Source organism: Chiloscyllium plagiosum, unplaced genomic scaffold, assembly GCF_037043375.1.
Source record: "Chiloscyllium plagiosum isolate Xiang-an unplaced genomic scaffold, Cpla_swu_hap1 HiC_scaffold_5, whole genome shotgun sequence".
In the NCBI taxonomy this organism is placed as follows: domain Eukaryota; kingdom Metazoa; phylum Chordata; class Chondrichthyes; order Orectolobiformes; family Hemiscylliidae; genus Chiloscyllium; species Chiloscyllium plagiosum.
Window position 1 is genome coordinate 108,614,969 of NW_028270143.1, and position 15,995 is coordinate 108,630,963.

Sequence of the window (15,995 nt, forward strand, 5' to 3'; positions counted from 1 at the left end):
GGTAGGGAAGGAATAGCAAGGCAAGCAGTGTGAGTTGGGATGGGACAGAAAGTGAGGTATCACATTTAAAGGTCAAAGTAACAGTTGGCCTTAATAGAATGATGTGAGTTTTTGTTTGTGGTGTCCTGTTCATTTTAAATAGGGTAATTTGCCAGGCAATGTAGTGGGATCAAATCTCTAAAATGCACATCGAAGTGCCCAACTCTGATCTGCACGTGTTAATCATTTTTAAGCTTGATAATGAAGTATTTAAAATCAGACACACTGCCACAGCTTCTGCTGAGCTTCCCTCAGCTGCCGAAATGAAGATTGTAGTGGGCACCAGATGCACAAAAATTACAGCTGCTACCGTCAAAACACTCCCTGCTGGACGGAGTAAAAGATTACAAATAGGAGATGTAAAATCAAAACAAGAGTTGGGATTACTAGCCAAGGTCAAAGTTAAAAAAGACAATCCATTAGAGAGAGAGAGAGAGAGTGTGTGTGTGTGTGTTTCTATCACTGGCCTCTGGAACATTACAGTCATTACTGATGTTTGGAGAAACAGAAAAGATGAAACTGAATTAATTGAGAACTTCAATTGAAAAGCTGATGGTGTGAATCAAACAAACCGCCTGTTCTGGTCAGACTAGCAAAGGCCACAGATCCATTGCTTTCTGAAAGAGGCAGTGGATTAAAGATGGAATAAATACCTCAGAGGGCAGCGAGGGACGTGGTGGTTCGGATTTTGGTTCGAATTGAAGCTGTAGGCCATATTTGCCCTTCTGTTTAAATTGTACCTTGCTGCGGCTACTATTCGTTCAGTAAATGTGAAGGCTAGTACGGTGTGAAAGAACTCATTCTGTCAGGTCTTCGGGCCTGTCATCTCCAGCTGTCACAGGGCTAAACAATAGGGGAATCACATAAGGAGGGGGATTGAATAGAAAGATAAACTGAAGAGCCCTCCCAAGATTTGTCATCTGCATCTGACAGGGCTTCTTCTCCACACACACACACACACCGCCCTCCCCCCCACCAAGCCCCCGACAACACTCCTCTCTTTTCCTTTCCTGTTTGCTGCAGCTGTTACCTTATACAATCCCGTCTAATCCTGCCAATAGCTAATTAATATGCCTTGTACTTTTATATTCACCTTTCCACTCAGAGCTGCATTTACTACCATACGAGCCTGTATCCCTTCTCTCAGATGTGCTCTCATTCGGTTAGATTCTCCAGTTTTGTCACTCTCAGCTGACATCATGAATGGTGCCAAGAGATAATAAAGGAAAACAATATTGTATAGACTCACACACACACCTCCAGCAACAGAAGAGAAAATGAGCACAGCCCCAAACAGAAACCTCAAGCAGCTTTACAAATGTACGACAAAATTGATATCCATTCATATTCGCACTCATGTTAGGTTTATTAACAGAAATGCTTCTTATCCAATTACTGTCAGCAACATGTGGAAGCATCACCATAGCAACCAGGGAATATGACATGTGGTATAGACAGGGACTTTGGGGCTGGGCAATATAAGGAGGGGTCGGACCACTATTTTGTGGTCAAAAATCCATCACTCTCTCACACGGTTGATTCTAAGACGGAGGGGCCACCGAAGAGATTCTTGTGCTTCCTTTTGTTTCTCTCTCTCTACCACCTCCTCTTTCTTGTGAAGTTCAAACCACTGCACACATTCCAGCTGAAGCAAGGCAGCTGCCGATTCCAGTCCTGTGAAAGATGGATGGTAGACGGTTAATATCTGAAGCCAGACCTGCAAGAAGCAAAGAAGAACGAGGCATTTAGGTCAAGCCTTTCTCCCCTGTTTCATTCTGTTCAAAGGATAGTTACCGAAAATCTTTGAGACGGAAAAGAAAAATAATAGAAATAGAATCAGGTATGTAAACTTGTTACGTCTTACGATCAGATTGACTCGGTTTTTAGTTACTTGACTGTGAGGATCCTATAGTCCTAATTGCTTTGTGTTTTTGTTTGAAAGGTAATTTTCTAACAGCATCATTTTTTTAAAAGATGTGCCAATTCAGCAACAGTAACTTTCTTTGCATTGTTGCTGGTTAGTGTGAATTACCTTGAGTGGGTCCTCCAGATTTGGAATATCTGGGCTTGTGAGTGCACTTAATGATAGTAGGGCTCTTATTTTCATTAAGTTTGCTTCAGTCATTTGGCAGTGGGGGGTTTTGGGGGTTGGGGGTCGAGAAAGGTTGTTACTGCATTTCAGAAGGGTCTTAAAAGTAGGTTTGAAAATGTTGACTAAATTTGCAATCTGTTTTGTTCATTGAGAAAGGGGCAAACCTTAGCAGACACACATCACTGATTCCTCTGTAATATTTTCTTTGTTCAGGTGGAGCCAAACAATATCAAAAGTTTAGGTGGTTGGAAAAGAAAATGCAAAATAAACGGCAGACATAGTGTCATTTTTCCAGTTACTGATGATGTGGGCTTGGTGTTAAGGTCACTGAAAGATCACTGTGTCTCTTCATATGAATAGGTCTGTGCCTTTCGTTATGACCTTTCTCAGTGATTTGAATAAGCCAAACCTCCAGAAATCCTTCTGCCCTTTGTCTTTTTGATTTCTGTAATCCTTTATGCTCTCACTCAAGAGAATAAATGTCTTGAAATCCCTTGTCTTGGTAGATTTTATTTTGTTTTTGAAAAGTAAAACTATTAAATCCCACTCGGTTCGGATTGATAAATTGGTGCCTCGTTCTTTTTGTGCACAAAAGCGAAAACTTACTCAGAAAATGAAGCTGAACACTGAGTGATCTCCAGTTAATGTGCTTGTGTGATACATACCATGGTAACGTCTAAAAGTTTCTTTTTTGGGAGAGATAAATAACAGAGGTGATCAATAGAAGAAAAAAAAAGAAAATTAACTTTACAGATTTCTGTATCATATGGCAACCCACCGCAGCTGTCAATTCAATATAAATTTATATTGAAAGAGATGGTTTAAATATTAACTGGTCTATCTTTCTGGCTGCAATGAATGACAAATTTGCAAGTACAATTTTCAGTGATATGGAGGGACAATGGTTTTCAGGGGCACAAAGACTTTTTTCTCTCCTGCAGTTTTAAATGACAATGCCTCATGTTTTAGTAATATCTTTTTGAAAGGATTTCGTAATGTCAAGTGTTAATACATGATTATTTCTGCTTGATTGAATGTATTTAATATTTTTCCCCCTTTTTAAAGAACAGCGCACAAAAGTTTAAATATTGATGGGGAAGGGGAGGGAGTTAAAACGCTTTGGGGCTTTCCTTTTGGATTGTTTGCTTCATCCTGGAGTAGAATTACAGCACTACCACGGCTGTAATTTATTAATTCATTGAAACCTACAGAGCAGTGACAAAAAGTTTACACAAATCCAAGGAGCACATCATGCTCACCCTCTGCCTCTCTCAAGATGGAGCTGGGACCACGGATTTTGTAAAAGTGTTCTGAAGGGCTCTGAGACTGGAATCAAATATCTGCACAGAAGTAGGTGGAGAGCTTTCATACTCTCAAAACAGTAAAATAATCTAAACTTGCAGAATTAATGCATTTAACTTGTGACCTCTTGTGCTGCTGTGGGCCTTGTGCAGATTGTTGCTATTTTTGCTATAAAGAGGGATAATTCCATATCTTCTGTCTGCCTGAGGGTGGGATTTTACCTCGAGGTTGGACTGTGGGCCCAAGGTAGTAAATAAATTAACCTTTAATCTTGAAACTGTACTTGGAGGTGCCTGGGCTGGTTGAACATAGGATCAGGAGTAGGCCATTCAGTTTTGTGAACCTGAGCTGCCATTCGTTTAAGCGCATGCTGATCAACTTCATTTAGCCATATCCATTGCTACCCTTACCCAACACAAACCTCTGGATCTCAGTACTGAAAGCTCCAACGATGTCAGCTTCCAACAATGATCCGAGGTAGAGAATTCCGGATTTCTAGTCCTTTTTGTGCAAGGAAGAGTTTCCTCAATTCCTTCGATAGCTTATAACTCTTAATTTTAATGTTGCATTTTCTTCACTCCGGATTCCCCCTTTTTAGAGGAAATATATTCCCTACTCCATCTGCTAAATTATTTTCGGACACCATTGAATCCCTTTCACATTTTTTAAAAAACAATTTGGTTTCTGCTCTAGTTCCTTAAAATATTCATCAAAACTGGAGCGCTAGCAGTGCTAACCTCCTGCTATTTCCTTTGTTTTGTGGTGGAATATGGAATTGTAAAAAAAACATGCTAGAGATCAAATCCCTGAATCTTTTTTTAAAATTTTGTTCACTAAATTTAAAAATCTAATTCATAGACAATTCAGATTCCAACTTCAGAGATGAAAAACAGCAGTGAACCTTGAACAAAATTAAACAAGAATTTTTTTAAGTGCCCAGTAAAATATCTTTCTGTACAGTTTTCAATCAAAGAAAACACTTAAAGAAAAGCTGTCAATCTTGAATTGGAATTGAAAAAGTCTCGGGCAAGATGGACAGATACAATAGTGAGATCCTGAAATACAATGGATCTGGTCAAATTATTGGCTTACTCTTAACTCAGACTTTTCAGCATCCAAGGTTAAATCTCTGATTCAATGTGGAAAGTGATCGCACCAGTTTTAATTTTCTTGGTGATATAATTCTGCAAGTCACAAAAGTAAAGGGATGGGAATTCTCACGAGTTTCAAACATAATTATTCATGTAAATCAATTGTTTATAAGAATTCAAAGTATGTTGTAATTTAAGTACAAAAAAAGCACACAAATCTCTCTTGTTATTTTCTTTCAACAAAGAATGAAGTGCTGAAAAATCAGTCCTGTCTGTATTAATCTCCATGAAGCTCCATCAGGAGGTGAAGACTGGTTGTAAACAGCATTTTATAGTCTACTACATCTTTCCTACAATTGTGTCCAACTGAACTCCAAATTGTGCACTATCCATAAAATATCTTTAAACTCTTACCATCAAACATTTGTACATATTACCACATAATAGAAAAGTAGGAAATAAAACACCTATCTTGATTTACATTAAGTGAAGTGATTTTGTGGCATCTAGACCGAGATCAAATCTTTTATTCAATACTGTTTTCAAATGTTGAAGGGTAGACTGACTGAATTGAGTTTGTCGCTAAAATACATAAGAACCCCTCTTCATCACTTCTTATACAAAGCACTGACATTCTTTAATCACAGAACATCACCAACCACTCAGGAGTTGAATCAGGTCTTTAAAAGGAAAGCAGAATATGCTGTTAATGAGAGAAAAATCAACAAGACCCCCACATGATGTTTAATGTGGGATTGCAGTCCCTCATTCCCGTTCATCCAAATAGATGTCATTTGTTTAAAATAAGGTTCTTAAATTTTTTTAAATTTAAACTACTTGGCATTTTATTCTTTTTGTGTGTGTTCAGTAAGAATATCTAATTAAGCCCATGCTGTAGCTTGATACAAAATCATTTGAAACTACTGCAAAAAGGGATTCTCTCCACACCCGCTACTCAGAAACCCTAATAATGTAAGTATTCAGCATTACTGAGAGTGATGTGAAGGCTGCTCAAAAGGAAAGATTGGCAATGCCAATTCAGGCCTTTTATTGCACAACTTTGGCTGTTCCAGATGCATGTAAAGTCAACCAGGCAAATCTATTAATGGACAGAAATCATTCAAAATTTCATTAAATTTCTCTTCTCATTTTAGTCACCCAGATTAGAAGACAAATTACCTCTTTCCTCACAAAGATACAAGAAAAAAGCTTTGGGGCAGAAAGTATAAAGTGTGTTTTAGTTTTTTTTTCCTTTCAGAGACAGCTGTGCTTTGTAAGTCATTCAGTGAATGGCCAAGAACAAAGATTTTGTGTTTTTCTAATATATAAATGGTGGAATAACACTCGGGAAGTAGGATTTCCAACACAGATACATTTTTTTTTAAAATGCAATTCTGCATGGCTTAGCACCGGGCTGCTGTCAATCCACCTCCTGGGGGTCACGATGCTTCACAATCCTTCTCTGTGGTGCATAGTCAAAGCAGGAAGATCTTGGAGCTTTTATTTAGTTTGAGCTCCCCATTAACTTGTGCCTCAGCAGCAGCTAATCCAGCGGACTGAAGACAAGAGGGCTAATTAGGGACAAACTCTGACTGTCGAGCCGACTGATAATTGCTCAGTGGCCTTTGTAGTGTAAAAGGACTGAAATGGACTGGGCTTGAACCAGCTTTCTATACATTGCTTACAAGCGTAAATTAGACGTTGGCTGCTTGAATGCTGAGCAGAAAATTACTGACAGAATAGTGGAGATAATGAATAGGTTGGCTAAGTATTCAGGAGTTAAATTAAAAATTCCATTTGTAACCAAGTGAAAATAGGTACCAGCAAAAGTGCTAATTGTTCCCCATCTTCCAGCTTTAAATTAATTTCTCTTAGCAATTGCAAAGAAGGACTGCAGAAATAAAGCATGCCCCTATTGATGTGCTCTCTTATTTTTCATTTGCAGTTGTTGTTTTTTACTAAATTGTTACTAATATCCCTAATAATGAAGGCTGACGTGGATGAATTGCGGTACAGTCTCGCAGTGGGTATGGACAAACAAAAATGAAAGAAACCAATGCAATGATTGTTTACAGAGAAAAATATAACACCCGCAAAATTAATTATAACACTATCTTCTCTTATTTTCTCCCCCCACTTTTTTTTCCCCCGCCACCCCTTTAACCACCTTCAGAAGAGTAAACTACTGGCTTTCCCCCAACGTGCCAATGAAGAGGACTCAACTAAATTTATTATCTTAACAATAATCTCCATCGTCTGCATCATTGGGGTCCTCATTGCATCGGGAGTCATCTACTGCCTCAGGCATAGCTCTCATCAGAAACTGAAGGCAAAGCTGGGCACACTGGGACATGATGCCACCGCTGGTTCCGATGCCACGAATGCCTACCAGGTAATAATTATCCAGGGTTGAAAAGCTATTCAGAACCTATGTATGTATTTGAACCCACCAAATAAATAGGAGGCATAATAATTATTTCCTTGTAATTCCAGCATTTATTGTACTTCCAGGCATTATTTTGTAATGGAGTATAATTTATAGTTTGGTTCAGTCTAGCCTCCATTCCTTTCAGATGTGTCTGTGATTGGAGATGACTTATTAAAAAAAACAAGACCGACTAATACTGACAATCCATCGTGTTTTTACTAGCTCCCCCTCTGTTGTCAATGGTGAAATCCAATTTACTTTTCTGAAGGGCACATCTAATGAGAAGACAAAATAGTATTAATTCAACAGAAGGAAACTTATAAAATAATAATAACGCTTTAGTCTCAATGTATCATTTTAGTTTTTATTTAGGTCACTGCTTGTTTGAGTGTTTGAGTGCTAAGATCAGACCTATGATGCTGGACTGAAGGAAGGTGAGACAGGGAGGTCCCCTGAATATCAGTTTAGCTCCTTTACAGTTCATTGCAATTCCTGGCTCTTTCTTGATTAGTAAGATGAGTTTGTTACTAGTACAAGGGATGATAGATTACTGAAAGAAGACAGGAGCATGGGCTAGAGATCAGCCATGATCCAGCAATGGAGTATACTCAATGGGCCAAACAGCCTAATGTTTCTCCTATATCTTTTGGCCTTTCCAAGCCAGGTCACAAGCCAAGTGGTCATTAGTCATTCGGACAGAATAGAGGCAACATGGGCAATTATTCCTCTGATTGAAAATTTTCAGATCAGGATGACATGCTGTGGAAATTAGGTGTTGCTACGGGGATATGTGTCTGCTTACTTTATATGGACCTCACTGGTCTCCAAAAATGCTTCCACATACTCAAACGATTTATGTTTCTGACTGAGGATTAGAGCTGAACGTTTGTGAATATGTCTCATCAGCAAAAGGAGTGATTTGGAGCCAGAGGTGAACCAGCAGTGCTTCCTCTGAATGATAGGTTCTGCCCACAAACCCAAGGAACTTCCAATAGAACAAAGAGTTTCTAATCTCCCAGATAAGAATTTGCACTTCTGTTCTGTCTGATGTACTGAATGATAAGCAAAGACTACACTTTTCAAACCACTCTGTGGCAGTCTGAGTAGTCAGTGCTGGGAATTTCTTTGGGATGCTGAAAAAAGCTACATATGTATATAACATATATTTTAAAAAAGCAACACTACCATTCAAATGTGGACAGTACACTAAAAGCCTTCAGCGATAACAAGTACATTTGTTAACGTTTAACTCAGAATAAATCTAAAAGATGCAAGACCATAAGTTCAGCACTAAAACTCACCAGTGGAATTTCTGTATTTAATGGTAAAGAGCTTAATTTGTAATAGTTTAATATGCCTCATCTTCCTGTTCAACTCAGTGCATGAGAGCTGGCTACTAGCTTATGTGCATGAGAGGAGCCAGAGGCCTCTTATTGTATTGGAAATGAAAATATTTTAATGTTCATTAATCTCGTTATTTCTCATAATACCACAGATCACCAGGAATTTCAATCTAGTTATAATCTAGAGTCACCAATTTATCATTCAAATTGGAAACTACCAGAGGCTGTCCAATGCGTAGATGGTAGGCAGTCTGTTCTTTAAATAGATTAGCTTTATTTGTCAGGTGGACCTAATATAATAATAATCCAAAGTGATAAACTGAAAAAAAGAACACTTGAACAGGAGATCTATATGGTTGTATGTTCCAATAACAATTTCTCAGACAGGATCCTGGAGCAGCTTTGAGTGGAGCTGATAATTTGATCTGAAAAACAGAGTTGACATTAATAATCAAGCAATTATTCTATACATTAGGTGTGAGAAAGCTCCATGCTGCAAATACAGCTGCAATTAAAAATAAATGACAGGCAGAATATTTTACTGTTGCTGCTCCCTTTTGGTACCATTGACAATCATGGGGGTAATATCAGAATAACCCTTGGCTTTACCTTCAGAGTAAACAGTTAACTGCTAAAATTTGTGCCAGTGCTCATTAAGCAGCGTCTATGTTATTAGCAAAAACATTGAGAGAAATTACAAGAGCAACAATGGCAAGACAAAGTCAGTTGGGTTCAAATTTGTATTTGTAATATTGCTGAGACTGTTTCAAGGGAATATCTTGAATGTGGAGATGATGTTGGAGTCTGATTTCCAAATTATTTAAACACATCCAACACATTCGACCTCTGATTATTATGTGTGAAAGTTCCACTATATGACAGTCCTCAGTAAATGCATTGGTAATGAAACATTTTTTTTCTCAGTGCTGGGTTTGTTTAAGTTTCTGCCAATGACCTTTTTGCCTTTCCTCCTGAGGGCCCAGCAGTTAAGTCCATATTGATTTTATAATGAGCTCAAGTTGAGTTAATAAGGAAGCAGATCTTATATTTATTGGGTAAATGACAGCTATAGGTGAATAGAGATGACTGAATGTAGTACCAGATGCATGGGGCTGTAGGAGAAGAGGGGTCGGATAGGAAGGAAGATGCACATGAGGCAATAAGCAGAGCATCTTAGCACATATCACGCCTGTCAATGCTGTCTTTAGATAGTGATTACCAATATGATGACACACCAAGAATTGATGTTCAGTGGCATTCAACAATATTTAACTGCTTGACCTGAAGTATTGCTTATTCAAATACCTTGTTTAATAAGCTAATGCAAATTGAGATAATTTCTTCAACTTTTATCCCAAAACTTTTCTGTTCACTGAGTGGCTAAATGTACTGCCTAATAGGATACTAAGCCAAACATTTGAGACTGGATTTTAAGCCCACCTCCAACAACCCACCAAAATCTGACATTTTCAGTTGGGCACCACAAAAATTATCGGTATGTGGTTAGATTACCACTTTCCTGCCAACTCCTGACCCACTACCCATACTATGATGCATAATCAGCTGCCTGTCCTTAGACCTCTTGAGGGCCTTAGCTATCCAATTAAAGGGCAATTAGGGACTTCAGTCCACCTCCACTGCCATAATACATTGCCAGGTGGAAGACTGATTTTAGAACAGAGTTGGTAAAAGGGAGGGAAGGCAGGGGGCATACCTCCTTCAAAGAGTACTCTTGTGTAAGTAGGGAATACTGCTATGAAAATCATGCCCCCTTTCCCACTTTGTGCTGGCCTCCAAGACACAATCCTCTCACTCCCCTTCCCAGGGTGTCAAATCCTTCCCTCCTCAAGGAACCCTGGTTCACCATGTGTGACAAATATGACTCTTCTTCATGGCCTTCATTGCAGTCCCAGCAGTGCCCACTACCCTCTCCTGGCGCTGTTGGGACTGAAGGAGCTGTGATAGATCTCTCTGGGCTGTGATCTACAGTCTTCATTGGGTTGGCTGCCCTCCGAAGGATGTAGTTGGGGTGATACAATGGGCTGGGTAATGGACACATTCCCATTCCTAATAGTTATCTAACAAATCCTGCAGGAACTGTAGATGTTGGAGAAGGCCAAGACTGCATGCAGCTGGACAGTCTGTGGTATTGACTGTCAATGTTCAAGTTGAAGAAATTACCACTTAAACGTGGTGCTGAAGGGCTGTTGAACTGTATCCAGCAAGTGTCAGGAACATGAGAAGCGGGGAAAGTATAAAAATGAGAAATACTTAAAGCCAAGTTAGTCTTTAACATCAAAATTCCTTGTTGTACTTTGTTATTAAAATGAGCATTGATTTATATTAGTGAGTTGGAACCCTGCATTAAGTATCATTCAGTTGCATTAAATCCTAAATAATAATTGTATTAACTATTGGATTTGTGATTAGATTAAAGCAGCAATCTCTCCTACTTTGTGTCATCACCATATCAAATGCAGTTTCGAAGGAGGACAGCACTCAGTGTTAATGGCTTTCAAAAGGTTTTGTTTGAGCCAATTTGTCATATTTCATTCATGGATGGGAAAATGATTAAGAAGGGGAGGCGTACCCTCTCATAAGGAACTTTTTGTGATAGTTCAGTTGATAAATGGAATGGAACTGAGCCTCTGAAGATTCCAGATCTCTCAAGCTCGTCTGAACCAAGCAGTGGAAATTAACCTGGACAAAGAAAGCGAATATTCAATGGAGCAGCAGACCATAACACTTCTGGGCTAGTGATGGGAAAGGTCAGCTAGGATCCTCAATCTCAATATCTATTCAGTAACCCCTGCTGGAAAGTATGTGTTTGTGGACGTGCCTAGGCTCAGTTGTTATATATCCCATGGTTGCGTAGACAAATGGCATTCAATATCTGACTCAAATATGAACAATGGGCACCTTACGGGAGGCTCCCATAGCAGACAGAGAAGCCTAAACCACAAATAACTGAATCGCTGCGGGAGAAAGTGGCAGAGACAAAATTGGGGTATTTCAGACACCAAAAATCATGGCATATTTAGTAAATTAAAACTGTGTTTGCTGGCTCATCATGCGTTACAACTGGAGTGAGATATGTTGGAAAGTCTGAATTGAATTGAATTCAATTTGTTGTCACGTGTACCAAGACACAGTGAAATGCTTTGTCTTGCGAGCAATACTGGCAGATCACATAGTTAAGTAGCATAGATAAATGAATAATAGGCAAACAGCGGCAAAAACAAAAGCACAGGTACAGGTGAATGTTAAGTGTTTGTGAGTCCATTCTGTATTCTAACAACAGTAGGGTAGAAACTGTTTCAAAACCGGCTGGTGCGTGTGTTCAGGCTTCTGTACCTTCTCCCCGATGGAAGAGGGTGTAGAAAAACATTGCTAGGGGAGAATGGATCTTTGAGAATGCAGGCGGCCTTTCCTTGACAGCGGGCCTGGTAGACGGATTCCATAGATGGGAGGATGGCCTTTGCCGAGTTCATCACTCTCTGTAACTGTCTTAGATCTTGAATGGTACAGTTGCCATACCAGGTAGTGCAGGCAATAAATAAAGGGGTAGGCAAATAGATGTAATGTGAGGCAGTGTCAATGCCACACTGGACTGGCCTGCAAACAGGCCTGCAGGTCGTCATTGTTTTTCATCTTCACATATGTGGTTTCAGATAGGTAGGCATAGAATGCACATTGAGGGAAGACAATTTTATTAGCATCATTTGCAGAATTTTAACAAAAAAAATCAACACATAGTGTGACATGTCTGAGACTTGAACCCAGACCTTCTGGCCCTGAGGTAGGGGCACTATCACTGTGCTGCAAGAGTCCTAACATCATTTATAACATGGGTATTAATTGCAGAATAAGTGAGGCATGCTTTAACTGGTGAAAATATTATCATTAAATTGTTGAAATCAAAGAAATTAAAAGCAAAGAACTTCCCATTTTCCTGCTTCTTATTCTCTCAAAGGATTATGACTCTGTGGAATTTACAGCTACAGAGCGCTATGGATCCCGGGACACTGCAGAAGTTCAGGGAGGAGATAGATTTTTAATTAGTAATGGTTTATAAGGTCATAGAGAGTGGGCAGAATGTGGAGTCAGGACCAGATGAGATCGACCATTGATTGTATTAAATGGTGGAACAGGCTCAAGGAGTTGAATTGCCTAATCCTGCTCCTAGTTCTTATGTTTTATTTTGTCCATGCTGCCTTTTTCTTCAACAGCAGTAGAAAATCAACCTTGCTGCTTCTCTGTTCTCCTGACATTCCCTTTCATTCTTCTTCTGCATATGAATATTTATTTTATTTTCCTGATTGTATACCAACAGCATCCTTTATCACGATCGGTACGTTGAAAGGAAATTTGCCAGGCTAAGGGGGAAAGGAAATTTGCCAGGCTAAGGGGACCAGGTGTCAGAGTGGAACTGGGTATGTTGTTCTTGCTAGCATGGGCACAGTGGGCCACATGGCCTCCTTTTATGCTGCAACCATTCTATCAGGCTATGAATTTCACATACCAACAAATCACTATCTGATTAAATTTCTTCCACCTCATTCCCCAGACTCAGCAACGATTTAAAATGATGCTTTCTGATCACTAATTCCATGACCATGGAAAATAATCTTTACGGATCAAACCACCAATATCCTACATTATATAAAGTAAAATGCTGTCAGTGTTCCCTTAGTCTTTTTAAGAATTACTTATAATCTTTGTAGCCACCACGTTGGATGTTAGACCGGGGCTCATGGATCTCAGTACACAGAAATACATGAAAGCATCATCGCTCATAAATATATTTGATTTAATCACTAACATATAGTGATATATTCATACAAGACTTGAGTATTGCTGAAAGTAAGAAATGCATTTTGTAGATACTTCATTTTGCACTAATCCTGATATTCACATGATACTAATGTGAAGGGGAACACTATTTTTGTATTGTATGAGAAGAGTAAGATAATTTCTTGGGAGTGGACTTTGATAATGTGACATGTAGCCATGGAGAATGCACCAACTGGATGGCAGTTAACTTCTAACCTCCGTTTAAGTTTAAACCTGGCAGACTAACTCTGATAGGTCAATGTATTGCCCTGAGGAACGAACCAGAGAATAGCCATTGTCTGTTTTATTGGGTTAAAACAGGTGCAGTGTATGTATATGTCTTTTCAGTCTACAAAGAAATGAGCCTTATGTATTCATATGTGTAGCAGCCAGTGTACATGTGTTCCACACAGTGAGCCTAACTCTTAATCTTAAATTGATTGTGAGCAAATCACTTAGCACACTCATGATTATTCAACAAATTATGTCCAAACATGCAACCGTATATAATGAACTTTTAGTTTTGCAAGCGTGGGCTGTTTGAGTACGGTCAGAGAAATGTTGAAAATAGGAGTGAGATAGACCCTACTGCACCATTCAGCCAGATCAGAGGTGATCCTTTAGCTAAACAGTAGATTCCCATTTTCTCCACATTTTTGTTGACATCTTTCGCCTTTAGAAATTTGTTTCTTTCTTAAACATATTGGGTGGCTTGACCTCCAGAGCCTTCAACACCCTTTGAGTGAAGTCATTTCTCCTCATCTCAGTCTGAAATGGTCTACTCCACATTCTGAGACCATGACCCCCGGTTCTGTACCTCCCAACAAGGAAAAGCATCTTCCTCTTTCCAGTTTGTACAACCCTGTCAGAATTTTATATCTCAATGAGATCTCCTCTCATTCTTCTCCTCATTCAGTACCTTGCTTGTTAGATATCCCAAAGGGACATAGTGGGCCAGTCTTTGGGATCTGCAGCCTACATACCTGGCACCACATTGGCACCCCACATCATATACCATATTACTCATTTACAATGGGCAGAGCTTCCTTTTGGCTTGACTGCAGCATCCTGTAAGTGGAAAATGTCACGCATGTTGCTGTTGCTTAGTAACTATGTGAAACAGCTGACTTTATCATTGCTCAAATCTTTTGAGACACCTTTCTGTATTATGGTAATCTGAGGTAGACTGGACAAAATGTGTTTCTTTCAGCAATACTACTGCATGGATTACATCATGAACAACCTAGACCTTTCTTGATGTCTTCAACTACCCAGTAGTCAAACTCCAAACTGACGATCACTTGATGTTGAATCTTCAGAGATCTCTGTCCATTGGAACAGGGCAGTGGAAATGTGGATGCTGTATAGTAAAATCATAATAACAAAAACATTCAGTATCCTAAGCTTTATTAGTAGGGGTATAGAGTAAAGGAACAAGGAGATTATGCAGAACCTTTATAAGGTACTAGTTAGACCTCATCTTGAATACGGTGTACAGTTCTGAATAACCTGAAAATTGGTTGTGGCAATTGCCAGGCCTTCTCGTTGGCAGAATAAGATCCAGCAGAAGGTTGCTTGTGATAAAACAAAGTGCTGGACTAATAACTTCGGATTTCTGAACTTGCGCATGCGTATCATATAGATGTAAAAACAATGACTGCAGATGCTGGAAACCAGATTCTGGATCAGTGGTGCTGGAAGAGCACAGCAATTCAGGCAGCATCCGAGGACAGGCATAGATGTGCCAAACGGAGTGAAGTTGAGCCATGATAGAGTGCGAAATCAAGGGCAGGCCTGCCATGATGGACCGATCTCAGACAAGGTCAAAGCATCATCTCCCGCACAGTAAGCAGTGAGGCTACAGCAGTTACAGATAATTGGCTGCAAGATGCTCTCGCCCACATCCTCGATGAGCTTGCACCAGCAGTCATTTCCATCCTGAATGAAAACATTTTTTTCAATCTTTACCAGATCACTCTTCAGAACTAAAGATGATATGTGTAGTGGGTGAAAGCGAAGTGAGGAATGTGAGCCCAAACATTTGTAGGCATTTTGAGTTATATAAGGGCTTCCTATGTTATCTCAAAGCTCCGTTCAATGCAAGTTCAACTGCGATTTGATTTCCCATAACCTATTTTGTATAAACTCTTACATTTTTGTTCCACTGTTTCTTTCATAGTTCTCACAGGTACATCAAAATGATTGGTTCTGTCAGGTATGTGTCTATTCCTTGTTTACTTCCTTTAATTCTAATCCTCTTGATCCTTTTATAAGCATGAAGTTTCTACCTGTTTCTTCTGACTTTACTGTTCATGATTTTGAAAACAAATGAATCTCCTCTTTCCCTTTCCTCTCCACAGAAAGTAATCTCAATTTCTCCAATCTGCTGTCATAATTGAAGTTACTTATCCCTCGAAACATTGTCATAAACCTCTTCTGCTCTTCCTCCCATGCATGCCTAACATATGCTGCCAGAACTGTACACCGTACTCAAGATGAGGTCTAACTAGTACCTTATAAAGGTTCTGCATAATCTCCTTGTTCCTTTACTCTATACCCCTACTAATAAAGCTTAGGATACTGAATGTTTTTGTTTTAATTGTTTTCTTCCATGAGATGAGTATCTGGATGGCAAGTCTGACAGATATTGCCCTAGTTGCCTTGAGCTGAGAGCCTTCACTGGGCCATTTTCAATGGGCAGCTAAGAGTCAGTCACATTACTGTGGGTCTGGAGTCACAGGAAGGCCACACCAGAGTGGTACTCTATGTTTCTGCTTATGAAACCCATGTTAATAGCCTTCTTTTGTATAGCTTTACTTATGAACATTTACATTCACCGGAAATTATGTACTCCAATCCCCTCGCTG

General features: G+C 39.4%; 1 protein-coding gene across 1 annotated transcript in view; it reads left to right on the plus strand.

Moving 5' to 3' along the window:
• ptprn2 (protein tyrosine phosphatase receptor type N2) overlaps positions 1-15,995 on the plus strand; it is a 970,059-nt gene that overhangs the window by 790,778 nt on the left and 163,286 nt on the right. The window contains exon 13 of the mRNA XM_043690698.2: positions 6,698-6,916. Within this exon, the coding sequence (XP_043546633.2) occupies positions 6,698-6,916 (219 nt within the window). The remainder of the gene's footprint in view (positions 1-6,697; positions 6,917-15,995) is intronic.